The 26356-nt window shown below is 33.8% G+C and overlaps 1 protein-coding gene across 2 annotated transcripts in view; it reads right to left on the bottom strand.

The window, feature by feature from the left end:
• Positions 1-26356, bottom strand: part of TUBGCP3 (tubulin gamma complex associated protein 3) — a 139911-nt gene that overhangs the window by 69379 nt on the left and 44176 nt on the right. The window contains exons 5-8 of one of the 2 annotated variants that reach the window (XM_044667161.1): positions 25570-25756; positions 18692-18864; positions 9233-9351; positions 7682-7807 (exon numbers count right to left, since the gene is read on the bottom strand). In XM_044667161.1, coding sequence (XP_044523096.1) covers positions 7682-7807; positions 9233-9351; positions 18692-18864; positions 25570-25756 — 605 coding nt within the window. Of the gene's footprint in view, positions 1-7681; positions 7808-9232; positions 9352-18691; positions 18865-25569; positions 25788-26356 lie in introns of both variants that reach the window. The other variant, XM_044667160.1, reaches the window with a different exon arrangement.

The following is a 26356-nucleotide window of genomic DNA, read 5'->3' as shown; positions in this document are numbered from 1 at the left end:
AGAATGCATACCTCTTTATCCAGTAATACCACTACTATCCCAAACAGATTTTTTTTTAAATGGAAATATCCACTCTTTTTGGGGTAGAAAAGAATTGGAAATTAAAGGGATATTCCTCAGTTGGGGAATGGCTGAACAAATTATGGTATGTGATGGCGATGGAATACTTTTGTGCTATAAGAAATGATGAACAGGATGACTTCAGAAAAAGCTGGAAAGAACTATGTGAATTGATAGAGAATGAAATAAGCAGAACCAGGAGAATATCATGCACAATAACTACAATATTGTGGAATGATCAAATGTGATAGACTTTGCTATTAACAGCAATACAATGATCCAGTATGCTTCTGAGGGACTTATAAAAAAGAATGCTATCCACCTCCAGAGAAAGAACTGTTGAAATAGGAATGCAAATGAAAACATATAATTTATCACTTGTTTATTTGGGTATATGTTTGGGGGTTTTAGTTTTATAATATTACTCACTTATAAACATGAATAATATGGAAATATGTTTTGTGTGATAATATATGTATAGCACAGAAAAAATTAAAATTTAAAATTTATACATAAATAAATCTTCACTAAGGTATGTCATAAAACAATATAAAATGCTATCCACCTCCAGGTAGAGAACTGATGGCCTCCGAGGGCATATTGAAGCATAGTAATTTTCTTAATTTTGTTTCATTTTTTAACATAGTTAATATAGTAATGTTTTGAATGATTTTTATAAATATATATGAAATCATATATATGAGAATCATATTTCTTAACTTCTCTATGAGTGGGGGTTAGAGGGAGCAAATTTGGAAGTGACAATAAAAATTAAATTTCAATATTGTAAAATGAAGAAATTCATTATCACTGTCCTCTCAACTCTCTAAGTTAGATTTCTTTAATTCTTCCTTTACAATCCACCCTTTCTCTTCAAGAAAAAAAACTCATCTGCTTTAGAATCAATACTAACTACTGGCTCCAAGACAGAAGAGTGGTAAGGACTAGACAATTAGGGTTAAGTGATTTGCCTAGTGTCACACAGCTAGAAAATATATGAGACCACAGTTGAACCCAGGTCCTCCCAACTCCAGGCCTGTCTACCATGCTTACCTATCTGCCCCTATCCTTTCAAATGATAATTCTTCATCCACAACCTCAACTTTCAGAGTGTACAATTAGGTTTTACTTGGACTCTTTTTCTAGGGCAATTCTGAGGACCAGTCCTATGTCAGAAACAAAACAATTTACACATCTCTTCCCATTTTATCTCTTCTATATAATTTTTTAGTTTTGGAATCATCCTAAATCCATACAATAAAGTTTGAATTTTTCATCTTCATTAAATATACCTTCTATTTTTATCTTCATTAACTATTACTCCCTTGTTGGAGATAACAAGGTAGGATAATGTTGGACCAGGAGTCAGAAAAATCTGAGTTCAAATCTGGCTTGGACACTATTTATATGATCCTATAAAAGTCCCTTAACCTCGTTCTGACACAATTTCCTCAACTGTAAAATGGAGATTATAATCTACTTCCCAAGGTTGTTGTGAAATCAAATGATATGATAAATGTTTAGGCACATAAAGCCTGGCACATAGTTGGCATTTAATAATTGTTTCCTTCCTTCCTATGTCAACAATCAAAATATTAAATTCTTTCATGTGATATGTATATGTCATTTCTTTAACTTTTCTCCCTTTCTCTCTTTATTTGCTATCCCAACACAACACAACCTCTAGCAGAATCCAACAACTTTACAATGTCCTCAGATTTTCCCCCTTCTGACAGAATGGAATAGTGGCAAAAAAAAAAAAAATATTAGCTTTTGAATCAGGGAAAATGGGTTCAAATCCTGCACTTGACACTTGTTATTTGTATGACTTTGGGCAAGTAATTTTATCTCTGTGGCCTCAGTTTTTCCATCTCTAAAAAGGGAGAGCAAGGGAGAATTAGGATGATGAGATTTCTTCCAGCTCTAGATCTATGATTCAATTAACTCCTTCATATTATAAAGAATTTACTCACACGTTTCAGCTAACTTCACCTTTAAACACAAATATAAGTTTTACATTCATAAGGAAGGGGTTAAACCAACCCATCCCATCTTGGCCAAATACCTTTACTAGATGAAAACATGTCTTATCCAAAAATCATAGACCTTAGACTATGTGTGGAAAGTGTTCAAAAGACATTTGACAAGTGAAATGAAACCAGAGACAAAATCTATTCCAATCAGCTGATTTTATCATGGCTGCTAGGTCTTGAATAGAAGCTTTGCATTAGCTGGATTTATCGAGTTTGTGGCAAGCAGAGAAAATATAGCAAGTGGTTTTCAAGGAAAACATTTGAATAGGTGCTGCACAGAGGGGGAGGAAGTGCAGAAGAGGAAAAAATGGAGGCCTTGGCTTTAGCCAGGTCTCCTCATTCTTCCCACTCCGACCTCAACTGAAGGAAGATCTTACAAACTTCCAAAGGTCTGAAGAGTGTTGGGATTTCCCAGCTTCCAATCAGTGTCCTAGCAGTGTCATTAGGACAACAGTAACTGACATCATAAACCAAGGGGAAATTAGACACAAGGTTCACCATGCTTAAGGGGAACTTCTTAAAGTGTCCCTTGAGAGAAAAGGATATGCAGTAACTGTGACTCGTGAGATGCCCCTTTTCATCCCACACTCCATTAGTTTGAACTCCTTTTTCCCTGGATTCTTCATGTTCTTATGAACATAAACACAGATTTGTGCGAGGGATATTTTGTAAAGACTTTTCTTACTAAAATTATTTAATAAATTGTTGTTATTGTTCATTCATTTCAGTTGTGTCTGAATCTTTGTGATCCCATTTGAGGTTTTCTTGGAACAGTTATTAGAGTTATTTGCCATTTCCTTCTCTAGCTCATTTTACAGATGAGGAACTAAGGCAAATGGTGTAAGTGATATTGCACAGTCACACAGCTAGTAGTGTATGAGGACAGATTTTAACTCAGGTCTTCCTGACTTCAAGCTCAATCTTCTATTTACTATACCATCTACCTGCCCCACCTCAATAAAAAGCCCTTTCTAAAAATTACTTGAAGCTATATAAGTTGATATTCAACTGCCTTGAAAGGAAGTACACTAGTAAAGGCTCAAGACAATGGTATTAGACACAGAGACAGATACACTGTGGTAAAATCGAATGTAATGGACTTCTCTACTAGCAACAATGCAATGATCCAGGACAACTCTGAGGGACTTAAGTATGAGAAAGAACCCCATTCACATTCAGAGGAAGAACTATGGGAGAAGAAACACAGAAGGAAAAACAACTGCCTGATCACATGGATGGATGGGGATATGATTAGGGATATTGACTCTAAATGAGCACTCTAGTGCAAATATCAATAATATGGAAATAGGTCTTGATCAATGACACATGTAAAACCCAGTGGAATTGCGTGTCAGCTATGGGAGGAGGTGGAAGGAGAGGAGGGATAGAACATGAATCCTATAACCACGGAAAAATGTACCAAATTAATTAATAAAATAAAGATCTAAAAAAAAAAAAAAAGACAATGGTATTAGAAAATCACCTCCAACCATTCAGGATATCCCTAGAACCATAAGGGGAAGTGGTGTCTTTGCACTGAAACCAAAGGGCTCATTGACGCAAAAAAGAATAAGAACTCCTAGTTCAGATCCTCTGAGCTCAGACTTGAGCAGGCTCATCTTGGAGCAAAGCCTTGGGATGGAGGGAGGTGAAGGGTAGAAAGGGTAGGCCTAAAACTGTAACCTGTACCTTACTGAGAGAGAGCTAGTGATCAGTCAACATCATTGATATTAGAGCTGAACAAGTATACTAATTCATCTATCAACATCAACATCAATAGCCTTCCCTAATCTCTGGCTTGGCTGTAGCCAGGTCAGGTCAGAGTTAGTGAGAGGGTGAAGTCCTCCAATTTCTACAAGCCTAGCAATCTCCAGATTTGATCAACAATTAGATTAATAGGCTATCAATTAGCAATAGGGTTCCCAGATCCTCAATCCTGTTACCTTGTTTTCTTTACCCCATCAATAGATTCAATATAGTGTTTTACCAACAAGTACCTTTCCTGAGTTGCCAAAGCCTTTGGGAAGGAGAGATCAATAGGGACTCAGATAACAAGTTTTCCAATAGCCAATCAATAGACTTATCAACAAATAATCCAACCTCAGGTTGGGACCTAGAGAGGTTAACCATCCACCCAACCTCTCAGGGGTTCCTAACCTGGGCAAACTGTTAGAAGAGAACAACTGACAGGCTTAGTCAATGAAGCCTGTCAGGGAGGAGAGGTATACATTACATCAATAGCAATTGTGAGAGGGGTGTGTTTCCTCCCTCACCAACTATAGCCAGCTTAGGCCTGAGCATACAATTCCTCCTCCATTTATACTATCTCTGAGATCCACATATACAATTATCAAGAAGACCCAGGAGACAGAGAGATAGAAAGACAGATATAGAGATATATTCTATATACAATCAATTACTCATTTTTCTTTAACAGTTTTTGGCATAGCCATAAGGGAAAAGAACCTGAGAAGAAAAGGGGAATAGGAAACAATGGGTCTGGCAAAAGCTACATTTGTTGTCTCAACAATATCTTTGTGTATTCTTTTACACAGAGGATTTTTAGGTTGTGGTTTTACATTATTCCTGAATATTTCATCAAACTGCTCACACTCTATGATGCATACAAGTATCTAGCTTTTACATTGGCTGACTTCCTGTCATATCTACCAGCCATAGTGGCCATGTTTATAACTGGCTCAGATAATGATTTTAACAAGTTCTAGTGTCATACATAGCCTTCCAGAGGTTGGGATCACCACCAGACCATGAAGTTGAATTAGAGCATGACTCATACTAGAGAATTTTATTGCAGAATAAAGATACGGGTCATTTTTCTAACATAAATGACATATTACTAAATGTTTTTGAGAATGAAAGTTATCAAGAGAACCAAGAAAACTAATTTTTTCTGCCTTGGCTCAATAAGGTCACCATATAAATGACAAATCTCCAATTCATGAGAAGCATTCTCTTTTCAAATATTAAAAGAAAAACCCAATGTTATTGGGTAATAAAATATGATTAGAATATTTATGGATTTCTCCACCATTTATTATACAGTTTCCTTTCTAGTGATCAGATATTAAGAAGAAATTATTTAAAATGTCAAAAAATATATATGAAAGCTAAACTGTTAGAGTGAAAAATCACTAGACAAAGAATAGGAAGATTAGGAGTTCCTTTGTCATCTATTAGCCATGTGACATTGGATAAGTCACTTAACCTCTCTAAAACTCTATTTCCTTATTTGCAGAATAAAGAACACATTTTCCCTGTCTACTTCACAAAATTACTGAGAATCTCAAAAGTAAGAACATGTAAAAACTTTCTGAAAAGCTATAAAAAAATAATCTTTCATCCAGTCTGCTTAATTGTCTCATCATGTTATCACTATCATTAGATTTCTTCTGTTTTGTAGCTAACACAAGGTAAAAATGCATTTGTTACCTAAAAAGAACAGGTTTGAATTAGGAGAATATAAACTAGAATTTACAATGAAATTATTGAAAGTACAATGCAATCTCCCTATTATAAGTAGTGACAGAAACTCACAGAATCATAAAATCACAGAATGGTAAAGTTGGGAAAAACTCAGTCATCTAATGAAAGCTTTCACATTAGAGATAAGGAAAATTAATCCCATGAAGATTAAATAAAATACTTAATCACACTACTAATCAATAGCAAAATTACTCATCTATAATATTTTGATTCTTTTCTACTTTAAGGATATTTCAATGCATAAATAGCAATTTCAAAATAAAACTTCCAAGTAATTAATTATCCTAAAAATCCTTATATGTTTAATTTCCCATTTACAAATCAACCCGGATAGCTAATATAAGAATGTATTAAATAAAAATATAAAGCTTGAAAGGCAAACTCATATTTCCTTATTACTTGACATCTTGGAGCCTTGGTTTCTTCATCAGAAAAATGATTTCTAAGGTCCCTTCTAATTCTACATTTCAATGATTTTGCTTCTTAAGTGCTTCCTTAGAGCATTTAGTCATGATCTTTTCTTTGTTCTTATCATATATTCCATTTTTTATCATACTTATCTGTGTATATTTCTCATTCACTCCCTTTTCCCCAATTAGATTATTTTTTTAATTATACATTTATTAATATTCATTTTTAACCTGATTATATGCTTCATACCCCTACTTTCCCCTTCACCCCCCGCTCTCCCCTCATCCATGGCTGACGCACATTTCCACTGGTTGTAACATGTGTTCTTGTTCAGGGCCCATTTCCATATTGTTGTTAATTGCATTGGTGTGGTTGTTTCTAGTCCACATCCCCAATCATGTCCACCTCAGCCCATGCGTTCAAGCAGTTGTTTTTCTTATATGTTTCTTCTCCTGCAGTCCTTCCTCTGAATGTGGGTAGCGTTCTTTACCATAAATCCCTCAGAGCTGTCTTGTGTCATTGCATTGCTGCTGGTACACAAGTCCATTACATTCGATTTTACCACAGTATATCAGTCTCTGTGTACAATATTCTCCTGGATCTGCTCCTTTCGCTCTGCATCAGTTCCTGGAGGTCTTTCCAGTTCACATGGAATTCCTCCAGTTTATTACTCCTTTTAGCACAATAGTATTCCATCACCAGCATATACCACAATTTGTTCAGCCATTACCCAATTGAAGGGCATCCCCTCATTTTCCAGTTTTTTGCCACTACAAAAAGCGCAGCTATAAATATTTTCATACAAGTCTGTTTATCTATGATCTCTTTGGGGTACAAACCCAGCAATGGTATGGCTGGATCAAAGGGCAGGCATTCTTTTATAGCCCTTTGAGCATAGTTCCAAATTGCCAGCCAGAATGGTTGGATCAGTTCACAACTCCACCAGCAATGCATTAATGTCCCAATTTTGCCACATCCCCTCCAGCACTCATTACTCTCCCCTTCTTTCATTTTAGCCAATCTGCTCCCCAATTAGATTATAAACTACTTGAGGTTCTTAGTAAACAGAGTGGATGGGTCAACAGTCAGAAAGATCTGAGTTCAAATATAGCCTTGGATACTTACTGGCTATATGACCCTGAGAAACTAACTTAACTTCTACATACCTCAGGTTTCACAGTCACAAATAGCATTGGCCTCCCAAGTTTTTTTTGTGAGGTTCAAACAAGATAATACATGTAAAGAGCTTAGCACAGTGTATGGCACATAACAGATACTCATTAAATGCTGGTTCCCTCCTTCCTATACCTACCAAAGTTTGCCAATTTAAATTTCTTGAATCAGAAAAACCTGAATGTCATTTTTTATTAATAGATATATATATAAACATAAATATATATATAAATCAAAGGTTCATTTAAGACTCAGAATGAATACACTAGCCCCAGTTCAGATTTTCTTATACCATGATTCTGATATTTAATACAAACAAAATCTACATGTGATTCAGTATTTCATTTACCTATTATATCAAAAATAATTATTTTTTAAAAAATACTGATTTTTAAATCAAATTAAGAATTTTCCTTTTCATACTGGGAATTAAAATGGAAGAATCATTTCTAAAAGTGACGGAAATCCAAAATGTATATATATATTTGTAATAAACATACCTGACCTACAAGTCCAAATGCTCGGTCTAAACTCCTCTGGTCCGTGTACTTTCTAATTTTATTATGCAGCCATCCTAATTCAGCAAGTCTTATTGTCGTATCTCTCAAAGATCTGGTTAGATTTGCCTAAAAATTCAACACACCAGCAGTTAACAATTAAAAAGCTATATTTAAAAATAAGAATTTTTAAAGTTATATTTCTTAAGTATTAATACTGATCATTTTTAATGGTAGCCTAAAGAAGGAATAAATTGCTTCAACAGATTAAAAACTAGAATTTCAGAATGTAACATCCTTAAATATGTAATTAAGTATACCAGGGGAACACAGGATCAAGAGATATACAGTTTAAAGACAGTGATAAAATAGACCCACAGTTAAGCTTTAAAAGGGCTCATTCTTAAACAATATTAAAAAATATTAGGGACAGGTAGGTAGCTCAGTAGATAGTGTCAGGCCTAGAGACAGGAGGTTTCTGGGATCAAATTTGGCCTTAGACAGTTCCTAGCTGTGTGACCCTGGGCAAGTCACTTAATCCCAATTGCTTAGCCCTTACTGCTTTTCTGCCTGGGAACCAAGACTTAGTATTGATTCTAAGATGGTCAGTAAAGGTTATACACACACACACTTTCTCTCTCTCTCTCTCTCTCTCTCTCTCTCACTTTTCCCCCATTTTGTTCCTGCTCAGTAAATATTTATTAAGTGGATTTCTCTGTAATTCTATAACTATAAAATATATTCTTCATTCATCCCCCTGAGAAGTTGGCAACCTCCACCTAATGCAGTGGTTCTCAAACCCCTTTCCAGAAAAAATATTACTTAGCCCCATGGAAATTAATTTTTTTTTTATTTTAATAGCAATTAATAGGAAAGATAAATGCGTCTGTGGCCATCACCGACTCCTTGAATCGCTACAGCACCCACCAGGGGGCAATAGCGCCCACTTTAGGAATCACTGACCTAAAGTATCTACTTACTTCTTTCTCTCCCCTCCACCTTGTCCATTTATCTGGTTTATATTACCAAAGTTGACATGGTCAATTTTTAAAGAAAAGATGATGTGCTGGGCTGAATGTGACATCTTCCTTTCTTCTTTATTTATTGGAAAATATAAACTAATTTCATGTGTGCCTTAAATGTAACCTCAAATCAGTGGCAAAGACACTAACATAAAAAAACATGTCAACTTATGGCAGTGGTACAAATCTGAAAGATGGAGTTGCACTAACTGAAAAAAAAACAGGAGACCAAGTACTCATCCAAACAAAAAACTACTTCAAACCAGTCATTATAGTCAAAACAGCCTTGAATATTGTCTTGACCTATCACAAAAACAAAAGCAAGTAAATTTTTAAGTTCAGCTCTCCCAACACATTCTCAGAATTCCACATTTCAACAATAGATGAGGGACTAAGGTTATTATGAGTATAGGCACCACCACATTATTTGTTGAAGTCACTTTCTTCTTAGTCCCCAAAATATATTACACAATCCCAAATTCAGGCCCCCAGGCATTTTTTCTTGTTTGAATGTTGTAATATATAACTATACCTTTCCTTCAACTTTATAACAATTTTCAGAATTGCTCATTTTGATGTATTTGCCATCTATTCCCTGGAAGACGTATAAAATATCTCTTACAAGGGCTGCTTCAGTTATTTCTATAGCACCTGAAACAGAACAATGTTAAAAATATATTTTAAAGCAGAATTATTTCATTTTAAGGGAAAAAAACAACTATAAATTTTAAATTTTATCTGACAAAAAATTACAAGCTATATAGTTAATAAACAAAAGAATGACCTTAAATGAAAAAGAAGAAATAAGATTAACAAGAAATAACTTTGTGAGAGAAAGAAATTCTAGAAACAGAGTTAAGAGCTTCAAAGGAAGATCATAGAATCTCTTTCTAAAAAATTTTTAAAAATTAACAGGAGGAAAAAAAAATAAATGTTTATTCTATCAACATGGTTTCTGGGAAATGCTTTAGACTAGAGATCATCTAGTCCAGTGATGGCAAACCTTTTAGAGGCCTGAAATGTACTCTCATACTGCATGTGAGCTGCCTCCATAACCCAAAAGAGGGGAGGGAGGAAGTACTCCCATTGGACTGCTGAAAAGAGGGGCAACTGATGTGAAAAATGTCCTCAGGCACAATGTAGAGGGAAAGAAGAGCAGCCCTCTCTGGCACAAGTGCCATAGGTTCACCAACATGGATCTAGTCCATTCCCTAAGGTACTTCTAAATTTTTCCATTACAAAAATGCTTTAATGAATCTCAATTTTAACTTTCACACTTTAATCCACTGATAAATTTTATTCCAAAAAACTTCAAATACAAAATGATATCAAAAGAGGAGTACTTAATAAAAAAAATAAACAACAAAGATGAAACTGACTTTATCTGTGCTACAAACTATGTTTTTTAAAACATTACTTTCTTCAGGACTTTTACTCTGTTTCACTTAGCCTCATGATGCCATAGTAGTTCTCTAATTTTGTTTTAAATAATATCAAATTGAAGCAAAAGAAAAATATTATATACATTTGCCATTATGATTCATTAAATAAAGGACTGTAGGCTAATACAAGACTAACAAAAAAACCATGATATAAAAGAATTTTTAAATATATCTACAACATTCATCACATAGATACTTTTATAGAATACAGTCAACATACTCCTAGCACAAAAATTTTCCATTCTAAAGCAAAATGTCAAGCATATTAGTACATTCGCACTCTGTATATTTAGCCTTTCATGAATGCCTTCTAACTTAAGGAACATGTTTAAGGAAATTGTTTGGTTTTTCTTCTCCAATATTTATTTGGTGAGTGGATTTAAAATCCTTCAATAACAAGGATTTGTGAGGGAGAATGAAATTCTTGAACAATTGTATACATATCTGTCATCCCTCATAGACATTTGAATGTTATTTCACAAAACCATGTTCTACCTATTTATTGATCTAAGTAACTAGATATTGCAAAGTCTATACATAATGAGTTTCCAGACTACTGAATGGATATTTTTATTGCTAAGTGAGCCAATCCATCAGTTAATCAATTTATTTCTTACCCATAATTCTTGCTATATTACTTGCCTAACATCTTTTCAAATGATATACTGTCACCAAAGTAGTGGTCAACCTAAAATTATGCAGAACTCCTTAGCTGACTTGATGTCTCATTTTTTTAATTCAATTTTACTTTATTTTCAGTTCCAAATTCTCTCTCCCCTATCTATAGAAGATCCATATAGAAGGCAAGAAAAAAATAAAATTCATTATCAGTATGTATATTAGTATATTCAGCAGTGTGGCTGCATGTAATTTGTCTCCTTGAGTGTTGGTAGTGGTAGTAGGTAGGGACTGAGATATTCGTACCTGACCTTTGTTTTTAGAACAGGGTTAAAGTGGTTTGGAATTTTGTTTTTAAAACTATGTGAAGTTAATTATCTTAATAATTTTAAGGAGTCTCTCTTTTTTTTTTTAAACCCTTGTACTTCGGTGTATTGTCTCATAGGTGGAAGATTGGTAAGGGTGGGCAATGGGGGTCAAGTGACTTGCCCAGGGTCACACAGCTGAGAAGTGGCTGAGGCCAGGTTTGAACCTAGGACCTCCTGTCTCTAGGCCTGACTCTCACTCCACTGAGCTACCCAGCTGCCCCAGGAGTCTCTTTAATTTGTACATATTTTAATTCTTTGTATTTAAACCCACTTGCTGAATGGGTATGGGGAAGCAAAGGACTGGGACCTTTTTCTATGGTCATAATCTTGTTTTACAACTACTTACCTCTTGAATAAGTGAATTTCAACATAAAAAAATGAAAGAAAATTCAGTCTGCATTCTGAGTGCATCAGTTATCAGGAAGTGTAAACTATGTTTTATCATGAGTCTTCTGAAATTAGGACTGGTCATGTTTATCAGATCCTACAGCTTTCAGAGTTAATTATTTCTACAATATTGCTATAACTGTATGAAATGTTCTTCTGTTTCTGCATACTTTACTTTGCAAAAATCTATGCAAGTCTTTCCAGGCTTTTCTATAGCTATCCATGTCATCATTTCTTACAGCACAAGAGTATTCCATCACATTTATATACCATAACTTGTTCAATCATTCCCCAAATGATTAGCATACCTTCAGTTTCTAATTCTTTACAACCAAAAAAGAGCTGCTATAAACATCTTCATATATTTATATATGAAGATACATATATTTGGATATACACATATAGGTCCTTTTCCTCTTTGACATCTATGGAATATAGATCTAGTAGAGGTATCATAGGTCAAAGGCCATGCTCAATTTAATAACTTTTTGGACATTGTTCCATAATTATTAAAATATCTGTGGCAGCATTTTTCATGGTAGCTAGAAATATGGAAACAAAGCAGGTGCCCAACAATTGGAGAAAAGCTAAACTGTGAAGTAGTTGAACATTACTGGAGTATAAATAACAGTAAATACGAGGAATACAAAAAAATAAGATAATTAAGTTGCAAACTTAAAGAAAGCAGAGCAAAGAAAATTATATAGAAAATGATTACAGTTTTAAAAAAACTAAAGAACTGTTACATTCATATTCAATGCAATGAACTGATCCATAATGTCCCTGGGAGTTAATATGTTGGCCCATGAGAAGATATAATAAAATACGCTCCCCTCCAGAGGAACTATAATTGTGGAATGTTAAATGGACATAGTTATTGTATCCTGTAAATAATTAATACTGCTCTTTGTTGCAAAGGGAGAGATCCATTGGGGTAGTGTAGGTAGTGTAGGAAAATATAAGTAATGGGGTCACCAGGGATATTAAAAATCAACTATGGGGTTTGTGGGAACACTCTCTGGGATGTAAGAGAGACTAAAACTGAACACTGAAGTCTTGTACAGCTACACCACTCCCAACTGAAAAATAACAGCCAACTGTCACTCTGGCCAGAGGCCTTGAATTAACTGACAAGGTAACAAGGTGAAATTGGGTTTTAATTAGAAACAACTAAAAGAAGGGATAGGAATGACTACTCTAAAATCTTAACACCTAATAACAAAACCCAAAGGGACAGGGAAAGACTTGTTCACTACACTAATTTAAGCTATCTAACTAACAGGGCCCAAGGAGCTATACTGGAGTCTCTGGGTTTCTGCCTCAAACCTGGAACCTGCCAGGCTTGAGTACAGCTGGGGCTTTTGTGGCTTTGGGATTTCTCACTGCAATCCACTGATGATGTCTGGATGCCAGGAGCTACAGCTGTCTCAGGAACTAAGCAGTAAGGGTTTTGCTTGAAGCACTGTCCTCTTCTCTTGTTCTTTCCTTAAATGCCACACCACACAGGATCCCAGGGGAAAACAGGATGCAAGGTGTCCTTTGCTCTGAGTTCTCCCAGGCTGGCAACAGTTTTTGCCTACCACTCATGGAGTCCACACACAGAACACAGATAGACTTCCTCCTCCTTCATTCCAACCTGGAATTCCCAGCTCCATCTCCTTCCTGCTAGGTACTTCCTAATCAATATATAATCAATACCTAATCTAATCTTACTCATAACAGTAGCATAAATCAAGAAATATAAAAGACCAGAAGCACCAGTAAAACTTTTTTTAAGACGATATCCTTCAAATGGCAAAGATAAGAAAAGCTGGGAATAATCAATGTTAGAGAAGTTGAGAAAAGGCAAGTATATGAATTTACTGTTGGTGGAACAATGCAGTATCCAACCATTCTGGAAATTAATTTGCAATTATGCTAAAAAAAAAAAAAGACTAAAATAGTCTTTAACCCAGAAATCCAATTATTAGAGATAAAACTTCAAAGAGGTAAAAGAAAACCTCATCTATACCACAACATGACACCCCTCACTTTTTGTAACAGTAAAGACCTGGAAAGAAGAGTATTATAAAGTCTATGCCTTTTCTTTCACTATTTCCCCATTCTAATCCATCTTTGTTTTCCAGCATCTTTCAAGACTAATCTTAAATCTCACTTTCTATAAGAGGCCTTTTCTGATCCCTCTTCCTCCCAGCCCTTATTGCCACTGATTACCATGTGAGATAATTTCCTACTCACACTATATGTATATATATGAAAATTTATTTGCAAGTTGTCTCACCCAGTAGAATGTCGTCTTTGAAGTATCAATTCTTTTGCCTTTCTCTGTTAGTACAATGGCTGGCATACAGTATTACTTAATAAGTGCTTACTGATTAAGGAAGGAGAAAAGGAATAGAGAGAAGGATGCATTTATGTAAAAATCCAAAAAAAGAATGAGAATGATACTATAATACTGGGAAGAGGAAGTTCAAATAAGGGTCAGAATTGCTGCTCAAGATAGATAGAAAACTATTAACAAAGCAGAAAAAAAACTACTGGCCTCTTTTTTGCTTCCATTTTTCTCTTGTCAAATTGAATATTACGCCTGAAAAGGTCAAGTCAAATATACCTACTACAGAGTAGAAACTAAAGATAAGTAAGGAGTGCTATGAGGAATTTATTAAATGTTCGCTCTGTCTCCCTAGGAGCAGAGTTTCTAGTCACAAAGCACAAATATGAGGGTTTTAAGAGTAAAAAATAGACTAAAATATAAATTCACAGTGCAATACAGCAGCCAAAAACATTCATATGATCTTAGGCTACATTAAGAGAGGCATTGTGTAAAGCTATGGACATGATAGCTACATTATATTCTATATTGGTTAGATTTTTTTTGCTGTTGGAATTTAGGAATTTTATCAAACTAGCTAACATAGAAAAGAAGGCAAACAGAATTTTCAAGGAGGAAGATTTAGGTTTCCTAATAACTGGGGTAGGCTGCCTAGGAGAAGAGTACATCTCCATCACTAGAGATCTTTAAGCAAAAGTAAGGAATACAGGCACATTTATTAAGCATGTTTTTGAATAAATGCTAATTTAGGTTCATGCTGAACTTGTATGGGCCTCTGAAGCCTCTTCCTTCTCTAAGATACAGGAATCATATAAAAGGTATGCAAAAAGTACACAAAAAGGTTAGCAATTCTTACCAATCCAATGATAAACCATGAGTTCCAGAGGACTGAAGAAGAAATTTGACACATAGTTCCTGCTAAAGAAATGATGGATTTAAAATACAGAATGAGAAAAAAGTTTTTGGACAAGACTAGTATGGGAACTTATCTGGCTAAATTATAAATATGCAGTAAAGATTTTATTTTTCAGTTTTCTAATTGTTCAATGAGTGGGGGAAGTAATGGGAAAAAGAGTTAGTATCTGTAAAAAAAATAAATCAATGGATGGGTAAAAGTGAATGAATTAATATGAATTTTTAAAGGTCAGAAACCTGGGAAAAATAGCAAAAGCTAAAAGTGAAATTCACTTAAATGAAAAAAAAATTAAAGAAATTATAGATGTCAATTTCAGTGGAAAATAATGATCTAAAATTCTCATGTTTAGTCATTCACATGAGAATAGAATAAAAGTAATAAAATGTTAAGATACTGACAAATATTCTTATTTGATTAAATAAAGGTAATAAACTTGAAAGAAAATATTCCAAGGGTCAAAAAAAAAATCACAACAGAAATTAAAAGGCCTCTTAATCTGAGATCCTAACTTTTTGGTTTAAAAATCACTTCAGGGAAGAAAAATAGTCCATGAACTAGCTACTTAGTCCTTATGACCAAATAAAAGACCCTTAGGATTTCAAAAACAATTAATCACTAACTATGCACTAGGCACTGTGTCAGGTCCTAGGAATACAAGGGGGAAAAAGTAAAACAGCCTACTAGCCAGGGGAGATAAAATATACATACATAGGTATATACAAAATAAACACAAGATAGTCTGGGAAGAATAAGTGGAGAAACACTAGCATTTGAGGAGATTGGGAAAGGTTCCATGTGGGAGGTAATAAATGAATAGTTTTAAAAGAAAGAATTCTAAAATGTAAAGGTGAAAGGAAAATTCATTCTCAGCAAGTGGAACATACAACGTAAAGACATGGAGGTGGGATATTTGAAGAAGAGTAAGAAGGTCCATTAGGCTGGACCACAGGTGTGAGAAAAAGTAATCATCCACAAAAAGACTAGAAAGGTAAGCTGTGGTCAGGATATGAAGGGCCTAAAGGTCAAAGGAATTCACACTGGCTCCTATAAGTAATGGAGTTTAATAAAAGAGGCTGGAGATGGCCATGTACTAAAATGGGTCCTGAACTTTAAGAAAAAAACTTTGGCAACCATATGAAGTACAGCTTGAGGAAAGACGTGAGGCAATTAGGAGAGTATTATAATAGTGCAGAAGAAAATAAATGAGTTGATAACTCAGAAGCCTAAGAGATGTGATTGTGGGAATGAAGAGAAGAGGATAGATACTAGAGATATCATGGTGGTAAAAACAATAAAACCTGGCAACTTACTGAATGTGTGGACTAAATGAGAGGAAAGAAGTGAAAATGACACCAAAGCTACAAAGGAAGTCATTATTCCCTTAAAATAAATAAAGATAAAAAAATCTTAAAGTAAAGCAAATAATGATAATGAGCCCTGTTTTGGACATTTTGAGTTTGAAACATCTAAAATATAGCCAATCTGGATTGTGTGATTAACAATAAACATTTATGGTCATGTGATAATATAGGACTCTGAGATAGCACTAAGGACCAGGGTGTGTCCAACTCCCCTTAGTCTCCTCCCTACACTTACTCTCTAAGTCTCCTCCCTACACTTACTCTCTACTCAAGTTAACATGGACTACCTGCCATGTCCTGTATATTTTCTGCCCTGTTCTTCCTCTGGACCTTTGTCATACTATTCTCTCCCTGTAGGTAGAATGCCCTTCCTTACAAATGCTCAAATTCCATCCATGCTCTTTAAAAATGTCACCTCATCTTTCTCATGATACCTTCCTGGATACCTCCAGTGGATCACAGTTATTCCAATTTTATGCTTTACTTAATGCATTCATATGGCTTTTTTTAAATCATAGTTTGAAATTCTGGTGTAGTGGGAAAAGCTGGGTTGTGAAATGGAAGGAAGAAGTAATAAATCCTAGTCATCACTTTTACTGAAATTTCCCTTCTCTCAATTCAAAAGCCTATGATTATACCATCTCACTTTACTTTGGAGCCAAGAGATATGGTAATATAACTTCACTATCCCTTATCCAAAACAGCAGTAAAGGAAATACTACTGGCATCAACATTATACCTAAAATGTATCATAAAATGTAGTATTGGTCTGGAACTTAGAAATCATCTGGCCCAGCTTCTTTCTTTGATTGGTGAGGAATGTAATGTCCACAGTGACTAAAAGACTAGCCACGGTCCTAAGGCCAGTGGCACAGGGCTATTCAGGGTCATTGATTCAAGAATACAGGTCTACTGATTCCAAATTCAGTACTCTTTCCATCTTAAAGAAGAGATGAGATTAAATCAATACAATACAAAAAACAATTTCCATTTTCTCTGATCTGTTTGTTCTGGTTAGGAACCTTACGAAGACAATGGCCTTAGAAAGACCTTGCATTCATGCAATAAACATTTATGGTCATGTGATTATATAGGGCTCTGAGACAGCACCAAAGCCAGGGTCTGTCCAACTTCTCTCAGTTTCCTCCCTACACTTACTCTATACTCAGGCTAATATGGACTACCTGCCATGCCTGTATATTTTCTACCCTTTCTTGCCTCTGGACTTTTATCATGCTATTCTCTCCGGGGAGGTAGAATAACCTTCCTTCCAAAGGCTCAAATTCCATCCATGTTCTTTAAAACTAACTAAAATGTCATCTCATCCCTCATGACACCTTCCTTGATATCCCCAATGGATCATGTTTTTTCCAACCTTATACTTGATCCATTCTTTAATTATGCACTCATATGTTTTTTTTTTTTAATCATAGTTTGAAATTTTGGTGTAATAGAAAGAGCTGAGTTTGTAATAAGGCAATCTTGGTCCAAATCCCATCAAATCTTGATGATTTTTTTTTCATAAATCACTCACAAAAAGGGCATCAAAACTGTTTGGAGGCTATGATTTGAATTAGTCAAAATGTATCCACATTTACCCTCAAAATATTTGATATAAAGTAAATATATGCATCTATGTCTTATTTGTGTGTGCAAGGATCACGCCATACCTACTTTTTATATCTCTTAGCATCAAGCACAGTATTCCACACATAAGCTTTTAAATATAATAATAATTAATGTTATTAATTATGAACTAATAAATATAATAAATAATAAAAGGTCATTAAAATGATTGCATAAGTGGGAGTTGGACTAAGAAAGACCAGGCAGAGCAGGGAGCAGACTAAGAAATCTAATAGCTAAAGGGCAGATTGAATAAAATGGGGTTGCAATTATCATGATTCCTGAAGTTGAAGCCAAGGTCAGGGTCCAAGATATCAGGCCAATTACAAAGACAGGGAAGAGGTTTATAGATCCAGTAGGGAGATTACTTTCAGAGTTCAGAAGATTAAAAATGAATAAGAGGGCACAGAGAGAAAAAGGGTCTGAGCAACTAAGCAAAGATCTAATTTTTAAATTTCAAGCAATTAATGAGGAAACAGGTAGAGAACAGAGTTGATACTCTGAGACAATGAGAGTGAGAATGAGAATGAGAAAATGAAATGTATCTCCAAATAGAAAAAAGCAAAACAGCAGCAAAGTATGATTATTGATTCTAAGACAATGACTGCGCAACCCCTCCTCTGATTTGAAATAGTCTTTCTATTGCAAGCAGATTAAGGACAGCAAAACAAGAGTACCTGAGTAGATACTGGCGATTTTTCAAAACAGGGTTAGATTCTGAGTCATAAAATTTCTGACAGGCACCCTACACCCTTAAATTCTAGACAATCCCAAGTAATACCTAGAGCATTTGCATGATATAAAGGTTAATCTGTGAGAAGTATATGGCATCCATTATTCCATTTTTAATGTCACCACATTTATGCTTTAGTAATGATTTAGATCACCATGACTTAGCAATTAATTGGAGGTATAAAAATGTTATAACAATATATTCTTACCACTTGTATCTGCATCTCTTCTTAATCTAGTCACATTACGAGAAACAGTGTTTGGCAGGCCTTTTGAGGTAGCAGTTTGTAAAGAAGGCTGATTTGCAGTTAATGTCCATGCAAGACGTGACCCCAACTGTTGTCGAAAGCAATCTCCTACTCCTGTGGCTTGGTAAGACTGTCTAAAAAGTTGAAAAACATTTTACATTTACAACTAACCAAAAAATGTAGTGAAAAAATAGAGTAAAAATTATAAAAATGATTAGAATTTAAGGTGGGAAATAAATTGAATTTCTAGATTAATGCAGTTGATCTAGGATCCAAAGACTGACCAAAACTGGCTCAAAAGTAGAGCCTTGGATTTTGTCAAAATGGCATTTGTCAAATTGAAAACAATGTAGGGAGTTACCTTTGACAAGACTCCCAAGCCTAAGACCATAATAATAGCCAACAGTACTAAGAATTCTACACATAAGTTCCATGAAAGGAGAGAACACGCTTCAATTATCTCAGTATCTCCTCCAACAACTGGCACAGCATTTGTCCAAATTAGGTACATAATAAATTGTTCTGAAAGAATATTCTGATTTTCAGCCAAATATTCAACTTGCAAAATTATCTCATGCACAAAGGGTAAATAGCTATTTGCTTTAAAAAGAGAAATCTATTCTGTACCTATATGTGAAAAATCATATCACTGAAAGACATTGCTCACCATTTGTACCTTTGCAGTTAACAGTATTTTTCACTATTACTCATTTGCCTGTGTTTACATAAAGAAAAAAAAAGAATAAGGTAAATCTATTACTATTTCATGCCTATCTAGCACTTAACATAGTACCTGGAACATATTAGGCATTTAATAAATGTTTACAGAATGTCTCAGCTATCTGTTTGAGAGGTTTTGAAGTTCTTTTTATTTTTAATTTTCACTCTGAACTTAAAACACCCAGAAAGTTCATCTCCATACACATGGAAGACAAAAAAGAAGACACAGTACAAAACCATGATTTTTTTTTCTGTAATGCTTACTTTTTAAAGTATTATAAATTCTACATATGATTTTCAAAACTGCACTGCTTCTCTGCATTTTCTAATTAACTTCCATGAGAACATTTTTAAAAATGTTATAGTGGTTCTCTTTTTTTTTTTTTTGTCATCACTATGGTTAACCCTTATCTCCCACCAACACTACTCTATCAATTTAAAAATAAGAGGGAATAATCAGCTTACCACAAGACCTAGAAGCCTCTACCCTAACTGAGAATAACTCATTTAGTAAAGAATGAAATCAAATTTGTAAGAATAGGAGTCATTCCCCAATTGACAAATTGTTGAAAGATCTGAATAAGTAGTTTTCAGATGAAGAAATCAAAGATATCAATAATCATATGAAAAAATGTTCTAAACCCCTCTTGATTAGAGAAATGCAAATTAAAACAATGCTGAGGTACCACCACATACCTATCAGATTGTCTAGTATGACAGAAAAGGAAAATTATAATTGTTGAAAGAAAAGTTGCAAAATTGAGACACTAATGCATTACTGGTGGAGTCGTGAACTGAGCCAACCAGTCTAGGGGTCAATATGGAAATTATGCCCAAAGGGCTAAAAAGCATTGCAAACCCTTTGATCCATTAATACCACTACTAGGTCTGTGTCCAGAAGAGATCAAAAGAGGGGGAAAGGACTTACTTGCACAAAAATATTAATAGCCACTCTTTCTGGTGGCAAAGAATTAGAAATTAAAGGAATGTCCATCAATTGAGGAATGGCTGAAAAAATTGTGGTATATGATGGTAATACAATACTATTGTGTTGTAAGGAATGATGAACAGAATGATTTCAGAAAGAGCTGGAAAGACTTTCATGGACTGATGCAAAGTGAAAAAATCAGAACTAGGAAAACATTGTACACAGTAACAGCAATATTATGGAATTATTAACTGTGATAGACTTAGCTTCTCCCAACAATACAATGAATTCAGGACAATTCCAAGGGACTTGTGACAAAGAATACTAATCACATCCAGAGAAATAACTGTTGGGAGTCCAAATGCAGATGAAAGCATATAATTTTTCAATTGTTTATTTGGGTTTATGTTTTTCAGTTTAGGTTTTAAAAGATTATTCACTTATATAAATGGACAATATGGAAATTTTTTTAAATAAAGATATATTGGAATATAATATTCCAAAAGGCAGAGGATATAGGCTTACAATCAAGAATAGCTTTTCCTTGCTTGAACACATGGGCTGATGGGGATATTACTGGGGATGAAGACACTAAATGATAACTCGAGCCCAACTATCAATAATATGGAATTAGGGGCTTAATCAATGATACATGTAAAACCCAGTGGAATTGTGCATCAGTTAATGGGGGTTAGGAGGTTTTGGGAAGAGGGAAAGAACATGAAACATGTAAATATGGGAAAATATTTTTTAAAAAATAGCTTTTCCTGAAATGCTATGTAAAATTCCATAGGGGAAAAATGGACTTTTAATGTAAGAGAGGACTTTCAGATATTCATGACAAAAAATACAAGATCTCAGGAAGCACTGTACCTTAAAATGTAAAATGATTTGACCAACTGGAAAGGATTACCAATGTTACAGTAGTAACATTCTTTTTTTAATTATTTTATTATATTACAGAATATATTTATCATAGCAGTACAGTGATTTTAAAATGCAAATAGTGTCTACTTTAAATCCTCTCATTTCATACATTTTAAAAATACTTTTCAATCAGTCTTAACAACAGAAATAACCAATCATAGTCTTACCTCATTAAGAGTGACCTGAAACATTTTTTTTATTAGCAATAAGAAGCCAATATAGTACGGCTATAACTCTTTGACAAAGTGGATCAGGTTTAATTCAAGGAAATACCACTGCATAGTAATAAATTATATTAAAATAAATGTGGCATATCATAATATAAACATCTGGGGGTTTTCTCACATCTAAAAAAATAATTTCTCCCTCTTTTCCATGAGCAATTTGTTTTTTGTTTCTTTTTTAAATTTACTTTTTTTTTAATTACAGATAGAAATAATTTTTGACAACTGTTTTTTGAAATTTTGCTATTTGGATTCTTGCTTTTTCCCTCCTCACCCTTACTGAGAAGATCAATAGTCTGATATAGACAAAACCAATGCTTTCATGCAATACATATTTCCATTTTTTCCCACCCTATGACAAAAGACACATCACAAATACAATAAAAAACTTACAAAGGAAATAAAGTGAAATATGGAATGCTTTGATCTACAATCAGACTCCAACAGTTCCTTCTTTGGCTATGGAGTATTTTTTATCATGAGTCCCTTGGGCTTACCTTGGAACCTTGTATTGCTGATAATAGTTTAGTCCTTCACAGTTGATCATAATATAATATGTTTATTACTATATACAATGTTCTCCTGCATCTGCTTACTTTAACTTCCATCATTTCATATGTCTTTTCCAGATTTTTCAGAACTCATCCTGTTTATCATTTCTTATGGTATTCCATTACAGCCACATAACATAACTTCTTCAGCCATTCCACAATTAATGGACATCCCTTCAATTTCTAATTCTTTACCACTACAAAAAGAGCTACAAAAATATTTTTGTATAAATAGGTCCTTTTCCTCAATCCCTGATATATCCCTTTGGGATACAGACCCAATAGTAGTATTACTGGGACAAATAATAAATATATTTTATAGTAGCTACTGTGCAGGACAATGTAGCTCTCTATTGATAGCTTTTTCTTTTCTTTCTTTCTTTCAATAAAAAAAAATTGCTTGACAAATATGGTACTGGTACCTTGACCAAGAAGAGCTAAAACCGAGAAAGAAAACTATATACCAATCTCCCTAATAAATACTAAAGCACAAATTTTAAATAAAATACTAGCAAAGAGATTATGGCATTATATCACAAGGATAATACACCATGATCATGTGGGTTTTATACCTGCAATGCAGGAATGAGTCAATTTTAGGGAAACTATCGACATAATTGCCCATATTAATAACAAAAACAGCAGAAACCATATGATTATCTCAAAAGATACAGAAAAAGCTTTTGACAAAATATAACACCCATTCCTCATGAAAAACATTAGAAAACATTGGAATAAAAGAAGCTTTCCTTAAAGTGATAAACAACATCTATCTAAAACCATTAGCAAGCAGTATCTGTAATGGGGATAAACTAGAACCCTTCGCAAATAAGAGCAGGAGTGAAGCAAAGATGCCCATTATTACCACTATTATATGTTGTACTAGAAATACTTGCTATAGCAATAAGAGCAGAAAAAAGAAACTGAAGGAATTAGAATAGGCAATGAGGACAGAAAACTATCACTTTTTGTTTAGCCATTCCAAAATAGGTCACTCCTTCCCTAATATTCCTTAGTTTCCAATTTTGAGCTACAAGAAGATGTAGTGCTAATTTTCCTTTTTTAAATTACTATTTATTTTTAACATTCTTTTCTTTATAAGTTCTGAATTCCACATTCTCCCCCTCTCATATTCTTCCACACTTACTGGGAAAGTATGCAATCTGATATCAATTATACATGCAAAACCACACAATTATATTTCTATATAAGTCACATTTCCAAAAAAAAAAAATTTGCTCCAATAGTAGCTTGGGACTGGGCTTGGAAAATGACCTAAAAAAAACGCAAACCTCTAAATAAACTAATCCTAAACAACCAATCATAGAAATAATCAGAAATTTCATTAAGAGGATGACAACAATGACACAAAGTACCAAAATTTTTGGGATACAGTCAAAGTAATACTTCAGAAAAAATTCTATCTTTAAACACATATCAATAAAACAGAGAGAGGACCAATGAACTGAGTATATAGTTAAAAAAAACTAGAAAAAGAATAAATTAAAAATTCTCAATGAAACACCAAATTATAAATCCTGAAAAAAGTAGAGCAGAAATTAGTAAAATTTAAAATAAAAAAAGTGAACTAATAAATAAAACTAGAAGTTGGTTAATGAAAAAACTAAAACAAAATAAATAAATCACTGAATAATTTGATTTAAATAAAAAGAACAAAAAAAAACCCAAATTACCAGCATCAAAAATGAAAAGAATGAATGCATGAGCAATAATGAGGAAATTAAAGCAATTATTAGGAGTTTCTTTGCCCCATTATATGCCAATAAATCTGACATTATAAATGAAATGAAAATTTTTACAAAAATATAGACAGCTTGGATTAAGAGAAAAAGAAATAGAATAACTAACCCAATCTAAAAAAAAAAATAAATTGTACAAGCCATCAGTGAATTCCCTAAGAAAAAAATTTCCATGATCAGATGGATTTACAAGTTTATTCCAACAGATATTTAAAGAAAAATTAATTGCAATATTGTATAAACTATTGCAAAAAATTGGGAAAAAAGAAAATTCCTTTTACTATACAAATATGGTGCAGATACCTAACCAGGAAGAGCAAAATTAGAGGAAGAGAACTGTAGAACAGTTTCTCTAATGAATATTGATGAAAAATTGTAAACAAAATAGTAATAAGGAGATTACAACAATGTATCACAAATATACATTATAACCACTTGGGATTTATACTAGTAGGAATGCAGGCCTAGTTCAATATTAGGAAAACCTTCAGCATAACTGGCTATGTCAATTAAAAAAAAACAAAAATTATATAATTATGTCAATAGATGTAGAAAAAGCTTTTAACAAATTGCAATGCTCACTCCTATTAAAAACACTTGAAAGCACAGGAATAAGTTTTCCTTAAAATGATAAGTAGTAACTCTCTAAAACCATTAGCAAACATATCTGTAATGGGTATAAGTTAGAAGCCTTCCCAATAAGATCAGTAATGAAGCAAGAATGCCCACTATCACCATTATTATTCAATACTACACCAGCACTAAAGCAATAAGTGAAGAAAAAGAAATTGAAGAAATTAGAATAAGCAATGAGGAATCTAAACTGTCACTCTGCAGATAATATGATGGTATGCGTAGAGAATCCTAGAGAATCAACTAAAAAACTACATGAAACAACAACTTTAGCCAAGTTGCTACATAAAACCCATATAAATCACCAGCAGTTTGATATATTACCAACAAAATCCAGAAGCAAAAGATAGAAATGGAAATTCCATTTAAAATAAATGTAGATAACATAAAATACTTGGGAGTCTACCTGCCAAGACAAACCCAGTAACACAATTACGAAATACTTCACACACCTAGCAGACTGGACAATATGACAATAAAGGAAAATAATAAATGTTGGAGGGGATATGGCAAAACTGAGACACTAATGCACTGGTGGAATTGTGAATTGATCCAACCACTCTAGAAGGCAATTTGGAATTATGCCCAAATAGCTTTAAAAGACTGCATGAATTTGATCCAGCTATACCACTACTGGGTTTGTACCCCAAAGAGATAAAAAAAAAAAAATGTCTTTATAAAAATATTTATCACTGCATTTTTTGTGGTGGCAAAAAATTGGAAAATGAGAGGGTGTCCCTCAATTAGGGAATGGCTGAACAAAATGGGGTATATGATGGTGATGGAATATTATTGTTCTATAAGGAATGATGAACTACTTGATTTCTATATGAACTGGAAAGACCTCCATGAACTGATACAGAGTGAAATGAGCAGAACCAGAAGAGCATTGTACACAGAAAGTGAAATGTTGTGGGATGATCAAATGTAATAGACTCTGCTACTAATAGCAATGAAATGATCAAGAACAATCCCTTGGAATTTAGGAAAAAGAATGCTATCCACATCTAAAGAAAGAACTATGGGAGTGGAAACACAAAAGAAAAACATATTTTCTTTTCACCAATTAGTAATCAAAGTTTAAGTTTGCATTTACCCTGGAAGGAGAGATTGTGGTGTTGGTGTTGGACCATTCAGTGCATACATGCTTATGCTGCTAATTCCACTGCTTCCCATACTGCCAGAACTTTGTGCAGATTGGGTGTTCCGATCCTGATAATTCAGTGGGAGGCTCTGAGGTCTGGCATAATAGTATGGAGTTGAATGGGCATCTCTTGGTAATGCTTGAGCAAATAGTGTAGCATAACTAGAAACCTTAAAACAAAAAGCAAAATTCTAATTAAGAACATACTGATGTGTTCTTTCTTCACAATATTTGCTAACAAGATTCCCATTTCCTTTCCATTTGTGTACCTGAATGTACACATTGCTAATAAAGTAAATGAGATGCTAAATCAAAATTCAAGTAAGTTATACCAAAATTGGTAATATTTTAGCAAGATTTTTAATTTCTGTGAATAGCTATTAATGTCAAATAGTTGAATATTGGAAACACCTGTTTAACAAGTATGATATCTATTTAAAACATATTTAAAACAATCCTTTTTTTAATATGGTCTGATGAAATTTACATGCTACAAAATATCAAAATTCCGAATTGTTTTATTTGAATATTCTAATGGCTTCTACAGGACATGGGAAAAGTATAAATTAACTGAAAGACCTGAGTTAAAAATCAGAAATCTAGGGTAACATAGTGCTGGCTTTGACACTGACTTGGGCAAGTCAATTAACTTCTCTGAGTGCCAGTTTCCTCATCTAAAAAGAGAATGAAGGTTGATTAAATGTCCTCAAAGTTACTTATGGCTCTAAAAATTCTGTGA

Source organism: Gracilinanus agilis, chromosome 3 (assembly GCF_016433145.1).
Source record: "Gracilinanus agilis isolate LMUSP501 chromosome 3, AgileGrace, whole genome shotgun sequence".
NCBI lineage: Eukaryota > Metazoa > Chordata > Mammalia > Didelphimorphia > Didelphidae > Gracilinanus > Gracilinanus agilis.
The sequence above is the reverse complement of the archived record's forward strand: the minus strand, read 5'-3'. Positions and strand labels throughout refer to the sequence as shown.